The 16,502-nt window shown below is 46.4% G+C and overlaps 1 protein-coding gene across 6 annotated transcripts in view; it reads left to right on the forward strand.

The window, feature by feature from the left end:
* MPP3 (MAGUK p55 scaffold protein 3) overlaps nucleotides 1-16,502 on the forward strand; it is a 91,130-nt gene that overhangs the window by 12,775 nt on the left and 61,853 nt on the right. For all 6 annotated transcript variants that reach the window (XR_013978986.1, XR_013978987.1, XM_080979361.1 and 3 more), the window contains exons 4-7: nucleotides 2,262-2,339; nucleotides 6,637-6,717; nucleotides 13,791-13,928; nucleotides 15,764-15,845. Coding sequence is in view for 4 of the 6 variants with exons in the window: in XM_080979361.1 (XP_080835487.1) it covers nucleotides 2,262-2,339; nucleotides 6,637-6,717; nucleotides 13,791-13,928; nucleotides 15,764-15,845 (379 nt within the window). In the remaining 2 variants the exon portion in view is untranslated. The remainder of the gene's footprint in view (nucleotides 1-2,261; nucleotides 2,340-6,636; nucleotides 6,718-13,790; nucleotides 13,929-15,763; nucleotides 15,846-16,502) is intronic.

Genomic DNA, 16,502 nt, shown 5'->3' on the forward strand with positions numbered 1-16,502 from the left:
GGCACTGGTGGACTTCCCAACCTGGCCAGGCCTGCTAAGCTGCCGAGGCAAGACTATATCAGCCACTACCAGGCCATTCTTGTGGCTCCTCTGCCCTGACACAGCTCTGGCTTATACTTTCTCCACATATATGTCCCCACATAGGCCTGTCCCACATAGCAGGGAGACATTCCACTAAACATTCAGAGGAAAACTCCCTCAGAACTTCACAGCCAATCAGAGCACATGCTGCCTCACTAGAGATCATGCCGCTCTGCCTGGTTGCTAAGCAACCCCGCCTGCTGTCCCCACCCTCTTTGCCGGAAACTACAACTAATCCAGAATGGGGCAGCTAGACTGGTGACTGGGAGTGGCCGCCAAGACCATATAACACTGGTCTTGAAAGACCTACATTGGCTCCCAGTATGTTTCCAAGCACAATTCAAAGTGCTGGTGCTGACCTTTAAAGCCCTAAATGGCCTCGGTCCTGTATACAGTGGTGCCTCGCAAGACGAAATTAATTCGTTCCGCGAGTTTTTCGTCTTGCGAAGCACGAAATCCCATAGGAATGCATTGAAATTCAATTAATGCGTTCCTATGGTCAAAAAAAGTCCAAACAAAGCCAAATTTGGTACAACAAGAGTTTATTAAGTGCTCTTTAAAGTCACACATACTGTAAAGAGCATTTCAAAAATTGAAGGAACAATAAATTAAGTTTCTAAACATGACAGAAAAACATTTAAAAATCAACAAAGTGTACAGTACATTTTCTAAGACTCTGGGGGACAACTCGAAGAAGGTTCCTCTTCCACTCTTTGCTTCTTGCTGAAGAACCCCCTCCTCAACTGTTCCCCCAGCCACCCACCACACAGAAATTCAAATCCAGAATTTTTTTAAAAAACAGCAGAGTGGCCCAATGGTCACAGAAAATCATAAAAATGCAGAAAAAACACACACAAGCTTCCAGATTCTTGCAAACCCCTCCCCAACACCAAGTCCTTGAATTCCAAACACCCCAACCCAAAATCCAAAACCCCCCAAAAAAGTTTTAAAAGTTTAACTTACCAAATGGCTGCAAAAGAAGTTTTGGAAAAGCTTCAAAAATCACCAAAGTCTTCAAAAACCTCAAAAAAGGCTACCACACCGCGTGCTATGAGTTGCTCCTCGAAGTCAAGTTGCAACTGCACCTCTTCAAGCAATGCACCCTGTATTACTGTAACGGTTTTAAGAAAAAGGAAACAAACTTGCAAGACGTTTTCGTCTTGCGAAGCAAGCCCATAGGGAAATTCGTCTTGCGAAGCAGCTCAAAAAACGCAAAACCCTTTCGTCTAGCGAGTTTTTCGTCTTGCGAGGCATTCGTCTTGCGGGGCACCACTGTACCTGAAGGAGCGTCTCCAGCCCCATAGTTCAGCCCGGACACTGAGGTCCAGCTCCAAGGGCCTTCTGGCGGTTCCTTCACTCTGAGAAGCCAAGTTACAGGGAACCAGGTGGAGGGCCTTCTTGGTAATGGCACCCATCCTGTGGAACGCCCTCCCACTAGATGTCAAAGAGAACAACAACTACCAGGCTTTTAGAAGACATCTGAAGGCAGCCCTGTTTAGGGAAGCTTTTAATGTTTGATGGACTACTGTATTTTAATATTTTGTTGGAAGCAGCCCAGAGTGGCTAGGGAAACCCAGCCAGATGGGTGGGGTATAAATAATAATTTTTTTAAAAATTATTATTATTGTTAGCCAGCCTACCTTAATGCTAACAGAATTAACCCTTAAGCTGAATACCGAATCATCCCTGCTATTGCTCTTCCAACACTCCTCCAGGTTTTTCCGCCATCTGAGATGTGGTAGGTGGCTACAGGGAAGAAGGCCTTTTCGCTTTGGATCTCCCAGTTCTCCCAGTTCCACCAGGTTTCTTCTATGGCCACTATATCTATATTTTCTCTAAGACCAAGTGCTTCCGCTTGCCTGTTTTGGCTCAGAGGCTTGTGGCTTTAGCATATCAACAGGTATCAATATGGTACCTCAGTCGGTAGAGCACGAGAATCAGGGTTGTGGGTTCAAGCCCCACATTGGGCAAAAGATTCCTGCATTGCAGGGGGGTCAGACTAGATGACCCTTATAGTCCCTTCCACCTCTACGATTCTGTGAGAAAAGTGCCTGTTTCCAAATGTCTTTGGCGCTTGTGTTTTGGCCTACAGGGCTTTGCACATCTGCCCCTGCCTCATTTAAATGACCACCGCTTGAACATTATATTTTGTATGTATTTGTGTCTGCCTTCTGTTTCAGATTCACGAAAAGTTGTGCCATTATGAAAGGCAGAGCCCGGTCCCAGTTCTGCACAGCGCCTCGGCTCTAGCTGAAGACGTAAGTGTCTAGTTGAAAATGCAAGCGTTGCCTCCTTCTGAGCATGTGTGTTCAGGGTTGGCGTTGGAGTTTGGCGCCACTGCGCACCTGCCAAGGCCCCCACCCCACTTACCGAACCCTGAAGACTTTTGTGGTAGCCAGAAACTCTGTCAGGGCAGAGGAGCCACAAGAACGGCTGGGTAGTAGCTGATAAAGTCTCGCTTCAAACCCAGATGGCATAAGTTCTCCTCCCACCCCACGTGAAAAGTCTATAAGGGGTTTGCGAGGCCTCGCTGTTGTTTGCAAGAAGTGGCGGCGGCCTGCAAGTCCTCTTGGCGGTAGTGGCAAAAGCTGTGGCAACCTGCCTCAGTGAGGCCTTGCAGGCCACCTCTGCATCTGCCACCGTCTCTTGCTGCCACCACAAGGCCTCGCAGGCCGCTGCTACTGCCACTGCCTCTGACTGCCGTGGTGAGGCTTCACAAGCTGCTGCTGCTTCTAATACCACCCCCTCCCCGCCACTGTTGATACTGCCTCTGCAGATTGTCCTGAATACCACCATTTGCGAGCCAAGCCCCAAACCCAAAGTCCTGCTGGGATGCATTTTGCCTTGCCTGCTGCTGAAAGTAACCATGAGGTGATTGATAGTCTCATTTATCCATTTTAGACAAGTAGCAGCAGTTGCCAGGACGTTGTCCTGTTCGCCTCTGCGTAGTTCCTTCCTTATTTCAATTTTTTTGACATATCAATATGTCGTGATATTTAGCTGGTGATATATCACAGTACAGGGGTACCTTGAGTTAAATACTTAATTTGTTCAGGAGGTCCGTTCTTAACCTGAAATTGTTCTTAACCTGAAGCACCACTTTAGCTAATGGGGCCTCCTGCTGCTGCTGCGCCGCCGGAGCAGGATTTCTGTTCTCATCCTGAAGCAAAGTTCTTAACCCAAGGTACTATTTCTGGGTTAGTGGAGTCTGTAACCTGAAGCGTATATTACCTGAGGTACCACTGTATTGAAAACCAGTTATCGCCCAGCCCTACTTGTGATGATAAAGCACACCCACCTCCCTCCTGACTCGACTGGAATCTGTTGCTACGCACAAGCTGCAACTTTTATTTGGCATTGTGGTGTTAACTCAGCGGTAGGCAAACTATGGTCTGTGGGCCAGATACAGCCCGAGGGGGTCGTTATACCGGCCCCTGGCCCTTGCCACCCGTTGGGTCAGTCCCTGCACGGAGCTAAACCGGCGTGGTACGCCTGATTAGCTCCGCGCGGGGACTGACGTCCAGGACGCAGCAACGGCTTCCTAATGGCTGCAGGAGCTTCCTGCAGCCAATAGGAAATCGCAGACGCCGCCTGCTCAGCTGCAATGGCTCCAAAAGTCAGTGGGGAAAGAGTGGTGGTCGTGTTGGACTATATGGAACTGGCGGAAATGACTGGCAGAATCCGAGACCAGGGAGGAGAGTTGGTGGAAGAAGATTGGAAGAAATTTAAAGACTATCTACAGAAATACTGTAAAATTAATGAATGTTAGAATGATATCGGAATGAAGCTAAGGGGTTTTTAGTAGCAATGTTACAAGGAGTATGTAAAAATGGACTGCTAACAGATGAGAATATACAGTTATTACATATTAAGACAAAGGACTAAGATAAAAACAAAGAGGGAAAGGATTTGCTGAATTAACTTACTGAACTGGAATACAAAAAGGGGAGGTGTGAGGAGGTCAGGGAATCAAGTGAATGAAAGACAAGATATGGAAAGATTGATTTGTTTTTAATTGTTTTTACTTTTTTGTATTTTGTATTCTCTTCTTTCTTTTTTTATTCTTTTTTTTCTTTCCCCCCTTTTTTCTTTTTCTTCTTATTGTTATTGTAACCTCTTTTCTTGATTTTTGAAACTTTAATAAATATCTTATATATAAAAAAAAGAGTGGTGGTCGTGTGTGCATGCGCACAGGTGCATGCGCTCCTGTGAACGGGCGATACAGCCTGCCAGCAGAAAAGCTTGCCCACCCCTGTGTTAACTGATCCCTGCCACCTTTTTTTCCTAGTGATTTGATGGTGCTGCAGAGAGTAACTTTGCAATGTTTCCATCTGAGATCTCTCTCTCTGCAGAATGTTGCGCAATTTATAATTTATTAGACTCTCTGGTGCCTTTGCCATAAGCGAGCAACACCGCCTCCAGACAGGCCTACGCTTTTTTCTTTCTATAGTCTTATATCCAGGAGTAAGTGAATCTCATGTACTATAGTTGTTCTACCCAGCTTCTAATATGCCCTCTTATGCTGCATATGTTGGGATGGATTTGGAAGGTAGGATAGGATATATTACTTATTTGTTATCTTTCCGCTTAGCATCTAGTTTAGCAGAGTCAAAAATATACAGTCGTACCTTGGTTGACGAACGCCTTGCGACTTGAACGTTTTGGCTCCTGAATGCCACATTTTGGATTAAAAAATAATTGGTTTAGGCCACAGTTTTCCCAAACGTGGGTCTTCAACTGCTTTTGGATTACAGTTCCCATCACCCCTGACCCATGGTCCTCCTAGCTATGGATGGTGGGAATTGTAGTCCAGAAACAGCTGGAGACCCAAGTTTAGGAAACCCTGGTTTAGACCAAAGATGGAGCCTATACATCTGCATGGTGAGAAAGGAAGTCTTCCTCAGGTGGGAGGAAGTGATAAGGATTAGCTTCCTATTGTTACCCTTCCCACCTGGGCAAGCAGAGGATATAACCTCACAGAGTGCCTAACCCTTTGTTCACCTAGCAAAGATGGGATTTTATATTTTGACTGGAGTATCATTTCCCCAAAGCACACACACAGTCTCCACCCCCATCATTCAGCCCAGACACTTGAGGTCCAGCTCCAAGGGCCTTCTGGCGGTTCCCTCACTGCAATAAGTGTGGTTACAGGGAACCAGGCAGAGGGCCTTCTCGATAGTGGCGCCCACCCTGTGGAACGCCCTCCCACCAGATGTCAAGGAAATAAACAACTATCTGATTTTTAGAAGACATCTGAAGGCAGCCCTGTTTAGGGAAGCTTTTAATGTCTGATGTTTTATCACTTTTTTTGATTATTGTCATTAATTCTGTTGGGAGCTGCCCAGAGTGGCTGGGGAAACCCAGTCAGATGGGCGGGGTATAAATAATAAATTATTGTTATTGTTATTATTATTATTATTACAGACCGTACATTTCCTTCTTCCCCCATGTAATCCTGGGAACAAACTACAGCTCCTAGTATTATTTGGTGGGTGTGTGGGTGTGTATGTGTCAGGGAACTGCCATCAGTGCCAGAGGGAGAGAGAGAGCTCCAGAGGGATCCCAGAGAGCGTCTCGGGATTGGGAGAGGCAGCCCATCTTCTGGGGAAGGGAATCAGCTCAGCTCCAGTGGAGAAGGGGGGCAGATGGGGGAATCTGAGAGGGAGTCACATGACTCCTTGCCTGGGACCAGTGGGGGGAGGAAGGGTCCTCCGCTGCCTACGCCTTCCTTGCGCAGAAGGCTTCCGCGCAGGGAAAGTAGGAGGCGACTGGGCGTGAAAGAACTTCTTTGCTGGAAGAAGTTTAAGAAACGCCCACTGACGGATTCTGCCAGCGATTGAGACAGCCACGGGTGAGGGGCTGTCCGGACAGAAAAGGTTCATTTAGGCAACCCAGCCAGGTGTGGGCACCGGCTTACGCACGAGCAACCCCTTGAACCATTACAGTATGTTTTGAATATATGGTGTGTACACAACCTTAGTCTCTGTTCTCATTTAGTAGCACACACGGGCCAGGTAGACACATCACGCTAAACCAAACAATTGCTTAGTGGGACTATGCAAGCGTGCAAACTCCCAGAGGGGCCTTTGCAGCCACTTTGCTCCTCTTGGTCTGATTCGGCAGGCTGCATATGTTGTTATCTCCAGGCAGGGCTAAAAAAAAATACTCAAGCCATGGACAGTCAGGGGAGATGAGGGATGGCTAATCCTTTGCCCTCCAGAGGTTCCTGAACTATACCTCCCATAACCCCCGACCATTGGCTGTGCTGGGTAGGTGTGATGGGAGTTGGAGTCCCACAAAATCTGGAGAACCGCAGGTTCCCCATCCCTAGTGTATATGAGTTATTGAGGTCGATGGAACATCGGAGCTTTCTGTGCTCCGGGATTACTTCACAGCCTTGTGTACCTTTGCAGGGAGTTTTATATATGCCGCAGAGGTGGACGGCGACATGTGCTTGCACTGAGATTAGCAAAAGATTGATCTGAAAATGCAAGAGAAAAAGAAGACGCTGCCTTGTGCATGGATGATCTCTCTCTCTCTCTCTTTCTCTTTAAGGTTATAGAGGAATTGCAGACTACGCCAATGAATAATGACGAAAAAGAGCTGCTGCAGTTGCTTTCCACTCCTCATCTCAGGGTAAAAAACGGTTCTGTAGCTTGAGAAAGGGGTGGTGTTGCAGGGGGAGCAACTGTGCTTTTGGCCATTTCCTTGTCAATTCTAGTCATTTGCCGCTGCTTAATTTACGTGTAAAAGGCTAACATTATAAGGAGATCATTTCCTGTTGGTGTTTGCTGAGATATTGCTGTGGGCGGCTGCTCAGAGTGAATGTGTAAGGTCACATCCGTACCCTACATTGAAAGCATCCTTGTGACCCCCCCCTCAATATTGGGAACTGTAGTCTGTTAAGGCTGCTGAGAGTCATTGGGCCACAAAGCTACAGTGCACAGGACTTGTAACTTGATGGGAAGCCACAATTGTAAAAGAGAGTGTTTTGAACGTAGGGTGTGGGTGTGAACTCAGCAGTAGAAAGATGACCAAAGAAAGCCTCTCTGAGATCATTTTCATACCATCCATTTGCAGCACTATGATACCACTTCAAACAGTCACAGCTTCCCTCAAAGGATTCTGGGAACTGTAGTTCATTAAGGGTACTGACAGTTGTTAGGTGACTCCTTTTCCTCTCTCAGCCCTGTTTAGGGAAGTTTTTAATGTTTGATATTTTACCGTGTTTTTAATATTCTGTTGGGAGCTGCCCAAAGTGAGTGGGGAAAGCCAGCCAGATGGGCACGGTATTAATAACAATAACAATAACAACAACAACAATAATTTATATAAATAATAATAATAATCTCAGAACCACACTTCCCAGAGCTCCCTGTGAAGGATGACTGTCAAACCATTATTGAGAATTGTAGTTCTGTGAGACTAGTGGTTTGTTTGTTTTTTCGCAACATTTCACGGTGCGTGAGTTCGCACATAATTCTGATTTATCAGTTGTTCTGCCGTGCTTCCCCAGTTTTACCACTTGGTTGTTATCCAGAGGAGCGATCTTGCACTCACACACACTCTGACTCCCTGGAGCAGTTTTGCTATGAAATGTTGCAAGATTTTAGCAGCGATGGACAGATTGGAAAGAAAGCCGTCTCCCTGCTCGGAGGCTGTTGTAGGTGCAAACAATATGGACCCGCGCATAACCTCCCCATACCATCATGAACACAAATCATCACGAATGCACAACAAAAAGGATATCGGGAGGGAGTCCTCAGACTAGTACCCAAAAGCATTTGGGAAGATGGTCATTTTGCTGCCTGCTTCTCGCTTCCACTGCTGCATATACAGTCGATTTACGCATAGTTTTAATACCATTTTGCTTGTTCCTGTTTGTTTCTCTTTTCGGTTTGCTTTTAATGCTTGATTGTTTATTGCCAGTGCTACAATGTATGCAGCGACACGTTTTACTGTTCGTTTGGTCTGTTACCTACCCTGGGTGTTTTCTGTGATAGAAATGCGTTGAAAAATTCATCCTTAATTTTGTGCAGCGGAGAGAGAGGAGAGAGTGGCTGCAGCTGCTCAGAGAACATGGAAGGGTGCTCTGCACATGTTCAGATGATGTGCCCTGTGCATAATTACCAAGTGGCGTTTGTGGCACCAAGAAACTGCCACGCCTCGGTTTAGTCCCGTGCTGCTGAGCCGTACTTTCTTATCCCACCCTGATGTTTAACCAAACCTGCCCACCCGCTGCAACCTGCTGCTCCTTGCCCCACAGCACCGAATGCATAATATCAATGGCCGCTTCCTGCTTGTCAGCGCGAGATCTTTATTCTCCCCCTGCAGGAGGAAGGTCTTTTGCTCTCCTTGCCCTTTAGGTATTAAAAACAGCTCTATAACGAGCAGGGTTTTTAGAGCAGGGTTTTAATCACGTTCGCCGGGGTGCCATAAGGTATGAAGAAAAATCGTTTTCAAATGATTTCCAGTTGCAGCCGTCTGTAATGGATTTAGCAATGAGAGAGGCAGTGCAGAGAAATAAGATTGCTTTTATGCACTGGTTTTCCCCTCCACGTCACCCCCCTCCCCCCATAAAATCACCTGTAAAAGAAATAGAAATCTGGATAGATTATACCCAGTAAAATCAACAAGGTCTTCCCCAGTTGGTGAGGAGTGGGAGGGATGGTGTGTGGGTGTGTCTAAAGTGTGGGCATCCTCTGGGCCTTCTGATGATGTTGGACTACAACAACTCCCATCGGCCCTAGCACACAGGCCAGTGGTCAAGGATGATGGGAGTTGTAGCTCTGCCATATCCAGAGAGCCAAAGGATCTCTGCATCTGCAATATTCTACTGCATCAATTCTCCTTGTATCTTGCATTTGGATGGTGAGAGCTGGGGCTTATGTCGCTAAGATGGCGCCAACGCCATACAAGAGGGTGGTCATGTAGCAGACTTGGGGGGAACCTTGACTTCTGGGAACTACAGTGGTACCTCAGGTTACAGACGCTTCAGGTTACAGACTTTGCTAACCCAGAAATAGTACCTCGGGTTAAGAACTTTGCTTCAGGATGAGAACAGAAATCGCGCAGCGGCGGCATGGCAGCAGTGGGAGGCCCCATTAGCTAAAGTGGTGCTTCAGGTTAAGAACAGTTTCAGGTTAAGAACGGACCTCCAGAACAAATTAAGTTCTTAACCCGAGGTACCACTGTACAGGTTGCTATGGCTGCTAGGATTTATGAGGAGCGGGTGGCGGTTTGAATCCCTGCAACGGGGTGAGCTCCTGTTGCTCTGTCCCAGCTCCTGCCAACCTAGCAATTCGAAAGCATGCCAGTGCAAGTAGATAAATAGGTACTGCTATGACAGGAAGGAAAACAGTGTTAGGTAAATGGCATTTCCGTGTGCTCTAGTTTCCGTCACGGTGTCCCGTTGCTCCAGAAGCTGTTTAGTCCTGCTGGCCACATGACCCGGAAAGCTGTCTGTGGACAAACGCTGGCTTCCTCGGCCTGAAAGCAAGATGAGTGACGCAACTCCATAGTCACCTTTAACTGGACTTAACCGTCCAGGGGTCCTTTACCTTTACCTTTTACCTTTATTAGGACATCTCTATTCCCCTCACACAGCTACAATTCCAAGAGTTCCCTCAGAAGGGCTGCTGGTTAAACCACCTTGAAAAACGGTAGCTCTGGGAGAGGAATAGGGGTCTCCTGACAACCCTCAGCCCCCGTGACAAGCTATACTTCCCAGAATTCTTTGTGGGGAAGCCATGACTGCTTTAAAGCGGTGAGAGACTACTTGAAATTTATAGTGCAGATGGGGTTTCAGATTCAGTTTCTTAGGCTGTGGACGCACCATATATTTAATGAATATTGCTTGCCCTTGCAAAGAAACCTGGGAACTGTTGTTTAAGGGTGCTGGGAACTGTAACTCTATGAGGGGTAAACTCCAGTTCTTTGGGGATGTGTGCTTTACGTGTACTTTAAATGTATGGTGTGTAAGCAGCCTTATTGCCTTCTAACACCACCATTCAGGGTTCCTAATAACTCTGTGTAGTTCCCTCCTTCCCCATCATCGGTATGCATTTAGTTGTTCGGAAGCCAACTTATCCCTTGAAGTGTGGAAAAATACTTCTTCCATAAGTCTCTGCTGCAGCTTTATGGCTGGCTGCCAGTTCAGATCCATTCTATGAAATATTTAATGATACCAGGCAAGCGCAGAAATTATGTTCTCTTTAGATTTATCGCCGATCTAATAAAACATGCGGGAAAAGCTGGGGGAAGATAATTTAAAGGGGAAATGAAGAGAGAAAGCCAAGGAAGCAGGGTGTTCTTTTTCACACTCGCTCGCATGCATGGATCTTATGCGCCAGGAAGATTATCTCTCCAAAGATGCTGCTGTGCAAAAGCAATTGCTCATATACCACCAACAGTATCTGTTGCGGATGCTTGCAGGGGTGGGGGCGCGGTAGTGAGACTGAATTAAAGATGGCCTGGGGTTCAGCAATCCCAATTTGGAAACAGGTGTCCTTGTGGGGGTGTGCTGCGCTAACAGACCCTCCAAGTGTCCCTATTTTCAAGGGATAATCCCGGATTTACAGAAGCCGTCCCGGTTTCTGAGTTAAAGGTAAAGGGACCCCTGACCATTAGGTCCAGTCGTGGCCGACTCTGGGGTTGCGGCGCTCATCTCGCTTTATTGGCTGTGGGAGCCGGCATACAGCTTCCGTCTCATGTGGCCAGCATGACTAAGCCGCTTCTGGCGAACCAGAGCAGTGCACGGAAACGCCATTTACCTTCCCGCTGGAGTGGTACCTATTTATCTACTTGCACTTTGACGTGCTTTCAAACTGCTAGGTTGGCAGGAGCAAGGACCGAGCAACGGGAGCTCACCCCATTGTGGGGATTCAAACCACCTACCTTCTGATCGGCAAGTCCTAGGCTCTGTGGTTTAACCCACAGCACCACCCGCATCCCTTCTCTATTTTCATTGGAGAAATGTTGGAGGGTATGGAGTTGTGTGACCCCCTGAGTCAAGGAGGTAAAATAACCACGCAGTGGTACCTTGGAAGCCAAGCAGAATCTGTTCTGGAAGTCTGTTCGACTTCCAAAATGTTCGGCTTCCAAGGCGCGGCTTCCGATTGGCTGCAGGAGCTTCCTGCAGCCAATCGGAAGCCGCGGAAGCCCTGCCGGACATTCGGCTTCCAAAAGAACGTTTGCAAACCGGAACACTCACTTGCCGGTTTGTGGCGTTCAGGAGCCAAAACGTTTGGCTGCTAAGGCGTTCGTCAACCAAGGTATGACTGTACAGCCTTTAGAAAACATCTGAAGACGGCCTGTATAGGGAAATTTTAAATGTTTTGCGTTTTATTATGTTTTTATATATGTTGGAAGCCACCCAGAGTGGCTGGGGCAACTGAGTCTGATAGACAGGGTACGCCTAATAAAATTACAGTGGTACCTCAGGTTACAGACGCTTCAGGTTACAGACGCTTCAGGTTACAGACCAGTGATCCCATCATCCCTGACCACTGGTCCTGTTAGCTAGGGATGAAGGGAGTTGTAGTCCCAAAACATCTGGAGGGCTGAGTTTGCCTATGCCTGATTTACTGTATTTATTTCCTCCAATTTGAACTATTAAATGGTGATTTTCTTGAGTAAAAATGAGAGTAACCCTAAACATTTTTAATGGAAAAAAAGCACTGAGGACAGGCATGAACTGATGAACTTGCAAAGCTGAATGCTGAGTATACAGGGAAGGGGAGGAAAGCAGACTCCTATCTCTGAACTATGGCTTGGTGTGGATTCTTAACTCTTTTTTTTTTTAGCACACTCTATGGTTTTGCATTATGTCTGAATTGGGTCTGTGGGTAGCTTTCTGCTACTCCTCTTATTGATAAGTGCTCAGGATTGAGAGTGGCTTGTGCTTCAAACATTACATTTCTTAGGTGTGCATACCCAACAATACAACCTGTGGATATCATGCAGATATGCTTATTGGCAAGCTGATACTGGCTGCATTTGATGCCTGGGCCCAGTTCAAAGTGCTAATATTAAACTTCAAAGCCCCAGCAGTGTATTTCAGGATACTCCAGGGTGCAGATTCTCCTTATTAGCTCAGGTACCCCAGACTTCAAAGGCTGGTGAGAACAAGAAACAGGGACTTTCCAGTTGTGGCTCCCCCTCTATGACCTACACTACTGAGGATGGCCCACTAGGGCGTCGCTCTTGCTGATAGTTATTAGAAAGCTGGCAACAATATTTGTTTCCCTTTGGTTATATCTGACCTGTGAGGGAGCTTTTTCAAAGTCATGTACTAATGGTATCGAATTCCACATAGGTATTTTTGTATCTGTTACAAAAAGATACGCAGATTGATGTTTGCAGAAGATGATCTGCTGTAAAAGCTGTTTGTCGACATGTATTCTGAACGTGAATAGTAAAACAAAGGTATTAGACTAACATCTTGAACTTAAATGTGCGAAAACAGAATTGAAAACGGGTGATCGACAGTGTTAGTCATACTCTATAGTAGATCCATTAAAATCAATGGACTTAAGTAACTGTCTATTGATTTAAGTGGGTCTACTCTGAGAAGGTCTTCATTTGCTGTCACTGTTACGCTCCTTGAATGAATGTATTGAAACAGTTTACTTAGAACTAATTGTTAATATCCTTATAGCAGAAAAAAATGTTCTGCAGCTGCATTTTGGAGGTTATCTTCTGTAGCTCCAATTTCCAATTAGTTTTAAACTTCTGAAGATTTTTAAATGACAGTTTGTCAAAAATTGGACTCCCTTTCTGGAATGATAAGTTACACAATAAGGCCCGACCTCATGTATTCTCTCCCCGCCCCCAATGTCTTTTAAAGATTGCTCTCTTTTTTTTCTTTCTTGCATAGAAACGATTTATCTTTTAGGCTTCGCAAATAAAGAAGATTAAAAAGGAATCCAGGCTGGGATGATTGGCTGACAAGCTCCTTTGAATTGTTTTGACTTTGGTGTTGCTGCTTGGGTGCTTGAGATAGTTTGGGAATGTGCTGCTGGTATTTTTGTGGCGGAGTGATGCGGCTGACCTGTTCTAAATTGTGTCACTGGTCCTGTTAGCTAGGGATGATGGGAGTTGTAGTCCCAAAACATCTGGAGGGCAGAGTTTGCCTATGCCTGCTGTTAGGGTACCAAGGGGTTGCTCGAGAGCAAGTAGGCAAATGCCTCCCTGCTCAGCTGTGAAGCCTTGCTTTTGATGCTAAAATAAACTTTCTCTGTGCAGAGTGCCACTATCCTGTGGCTGGCTCATTCACTGGCAGAATCTGAGAGTGGGCGCTCCTTAAACCTTCCCCAGCAGAGTAGTTTCTTGACGCCCAATCTGCGCCTCCCCTCTCGGCGTGGAAGCCTACTGAGGAGGGAGGGTGTGGGTAACAGAGGACCTCTCTCCTCCCCGCTTTGCCCAGGCAAAGTGTCCTGGCACCGCCTCACCTCCTCCGAGCCCTGAAGCTCCTCTCCACTGGAGGCGTGGTTACTCTCCTCCGCTGAGGAGGTGCTGCTTCCCACGATCTTTGGGGGCTCTCTGTAATCCATCCGGCTTTTCCCCTCTCGCCCCGAGCCGATGGCAGTTCCCTGACACCTGCCTTAGTTGATTGATGTGTCCTTCTTGGAAATCTTCAAGAATCCGTTCCCATCTCCTTACGCCCTGTGCCTCTTTCCTCTGTCTTCCCATTCCCTTGTAACCCCAAGGCCATGCTTGCTGTCCACGACACGGTTGCCCAGAAGAATTTTGACCCTGTCCTCCCTCCTTTGCCGGACAACATTGATGAGGATTTCGACGAGGAGTCTGTGAAAATAGTTCGCCTGGTGAAGAATAAAGAGCCTTTGGTGCGTATGTATTCTCACGGCCTGTGCCACAGGCAGCGAAAGGGCTTTCAAGAACAGGAGAAAAAGCTTGCTGAATTGAACAGGCCAGCATCTAGCTTCCCACAGTGGCCAATCAGATGTTTCCAGGAAGCCCCACTAGCAGGGCACGGGGGCATGGATAGTACTTAAAGGGAGGTTCCATTTCACTCTCATGGCTAAGATATGAGTTGAGCCTCTGCACAATCTCATTTTAAAGCCTTTGCCATTGGCTGGCATTGCCACATTGAGCGCATTTAGCTAGGACAGGAAAATCCTTATAATTCTCTTGGGAATTATAGGGATAAGGTAAAGGTAAAGGGATCCCTGACCATTAGGTCCAGTCGTGACCGACTCTGGGGTTGCGGCGCTTCACTGGCTGAGGGAGCCAGCGTACAGCTTCCGGCTTATGTATGACTAAGCCTCTTCTGGCGAACTAGAGCAGCGCGTGAAAACGCTGTTTACCTTCTCGCTGGAGCGGTACCTATTTATCTACTTGCACTTTGATGTGCTTTCGAACTGCTAGGTGGGCAGGAGCAGGCACCGAGTAACGGGAGCTCACCCCACCGGGGGGATTCGAACCGCCGACCTTCTGATCGGCAAATCCTAGGCTCTGTGGTTTAACCCACAATGCTACCCGCGTCCCACGTATTATAGGGATAGAGCTACCTAAATTGTACAGTCGTACCTTGGAAGTCGAACGGAATCCGTTCCGGAAGTCCATTCGACTTCCAAAACCTTCAGAAACCAAAGCTTCTTCTGATTGGCTGCAGGAAGGTCCTGCAGCCAATCGGAAGCCCCGTCGGATGTTCAGCTTCCCAAAATAGTTCGCAAACCAGAACAGTCACTTCCAGGTTTAGGTTGTTTGGTAGCCAAAACGTTTGAGAACTAAGCTGTTTGAAAACCATGGTATGACTGTACTGTATTGAAATTTATTCATGTATGCAACTACAGCGGCAAGAATGTTACTTGCCCAAAAATGGATAGAAGCAAAAGTCCCAGCAAATAAAGAATGGATACAAAAACTTATGGAATATGCAAAAATGGCGAAACTTACCAGAAGAATAAGAAATCAAGACAACAAACTTTTTATAAAAGAATGGAAACAGTTTATTGAATATATACAGATAAATTGTAAACAGATAAAAAAGATAAAAACACTGCCAGGATTATTGTAATAACCTGCAGCTACATAAGAGTATATGTTTAAAGAAGATAAATAAATTAGTAAGTTAAGTTAATTTAGATATGCAGAAGATATTAAAAGTGTAAGGAACCGCAGAAAGAGGGGGAAGGAAGTCAAGTTTTTTTAACATGTCAAAATAACAAGTCAAGTTCTAGCATGTAAAATCAGTGAAATGTATATATTTGAAAAGTATAAATAATTTTTTTTAAAAAAGACAGGTAAATGGAAATTTCAGAGGCCAGTAGTGTACTGGTCCAGAGTCAAAGGCCCGTTCTGATTTTTGCAGCGGGGTCTCTGCAGGGCCGCCTGCGTCCAGTATCCTAAAACCAGCTAACCAGCATAAAATGGGGAGCTTTTTTGCCACTGTTCGCTCCAAAGCCAAGCATTAAGGAACACTGAGAGTATCCAGCGGCGCTGCTCTCGTGGGCCAGCCAAGAGCTGTGCATCAACGGTTGACAGCCGGGATAGCTCAATTGGTTGAGCATGAGACTCTGAATCTCAGGGTTGTGGGTTCAAGTCCCACATCGGGCAAAATATTCCTGCATTGTGGCGGTTGGGCTAGATGATCCCTAGTTGTCCCTTCCAGCTCTGCTAATTCTGTGGTTCTATTAGTCTGTCTCTCTTTGCATTCTAGGGTGCGACGATCAGGCGGGATGAGCACACCGGAGCTGTGATCGTGGCGCGGATCATGAGGGGAGGGGCTGCTGATCGTAGCGGTAGGTCTCTTCAGCAGCTAGATTTCCGTTTCCCTGTGTTGAAGTTAGAGAGTGCAAGCTGTGCTCTGATTGGCTCAGGGTTCCACCCCACCCACAGTCATTCAACCAATCTGGAAGCTTCGAACAGCCTTTCTCACCCTTGGGGCACCAGTTGTTCTTGAACTACAACTCCCATCATCCCTCACCACTTGCCATTCTGGCTAGGAATGATGAGAGTTGTAGTCCAACAGTATCTAGAGACCCAAGGTTAAGAAAAAGCAAGCCCCCAAATATGCTCTTCCCAGGAGCTCGCTAACGGTGTGAATTCAATTTGAATGAAACTTTATTTGCGTCAGCCATCGGCCATAGCAACAAAAGAACATTGTGATATACACAGAACAAAATAAAAAGTCAATTGTAGAAAACAAAGTTTAGGGTCCTGAATCAGCAGTCAAAGAGTGGACCTTATTCTGATTGCCCCAGCTAAAAACCTTGCAACCTTTGCTGTCATCTGCACTTTTGGCTAACGGTGTGATGGATTGCAGTGGATTATGGGAGATGTTATTCTCCAAAGGGCAGTCCTATTGCTTTGCACAGTCTTCTCCTTGCCTGGTGGAAATTGTTCTGAAAGGTCACAATATGATGTCGTAATGCTCACATCTGCATTTGAGGAGGCTT

Source organism: Podarcis pityusensis (genome assembly GCF_964106645.2).
Source record: "Podarcis pityusensis genome assembly, chromosome: 13".
Lineage (NCBI taxonomy): Eukaryota > Metazoa > Chordata > Lepidosauria > Squamata > Lacertidae > Podarcis > Podarcis pityusensis.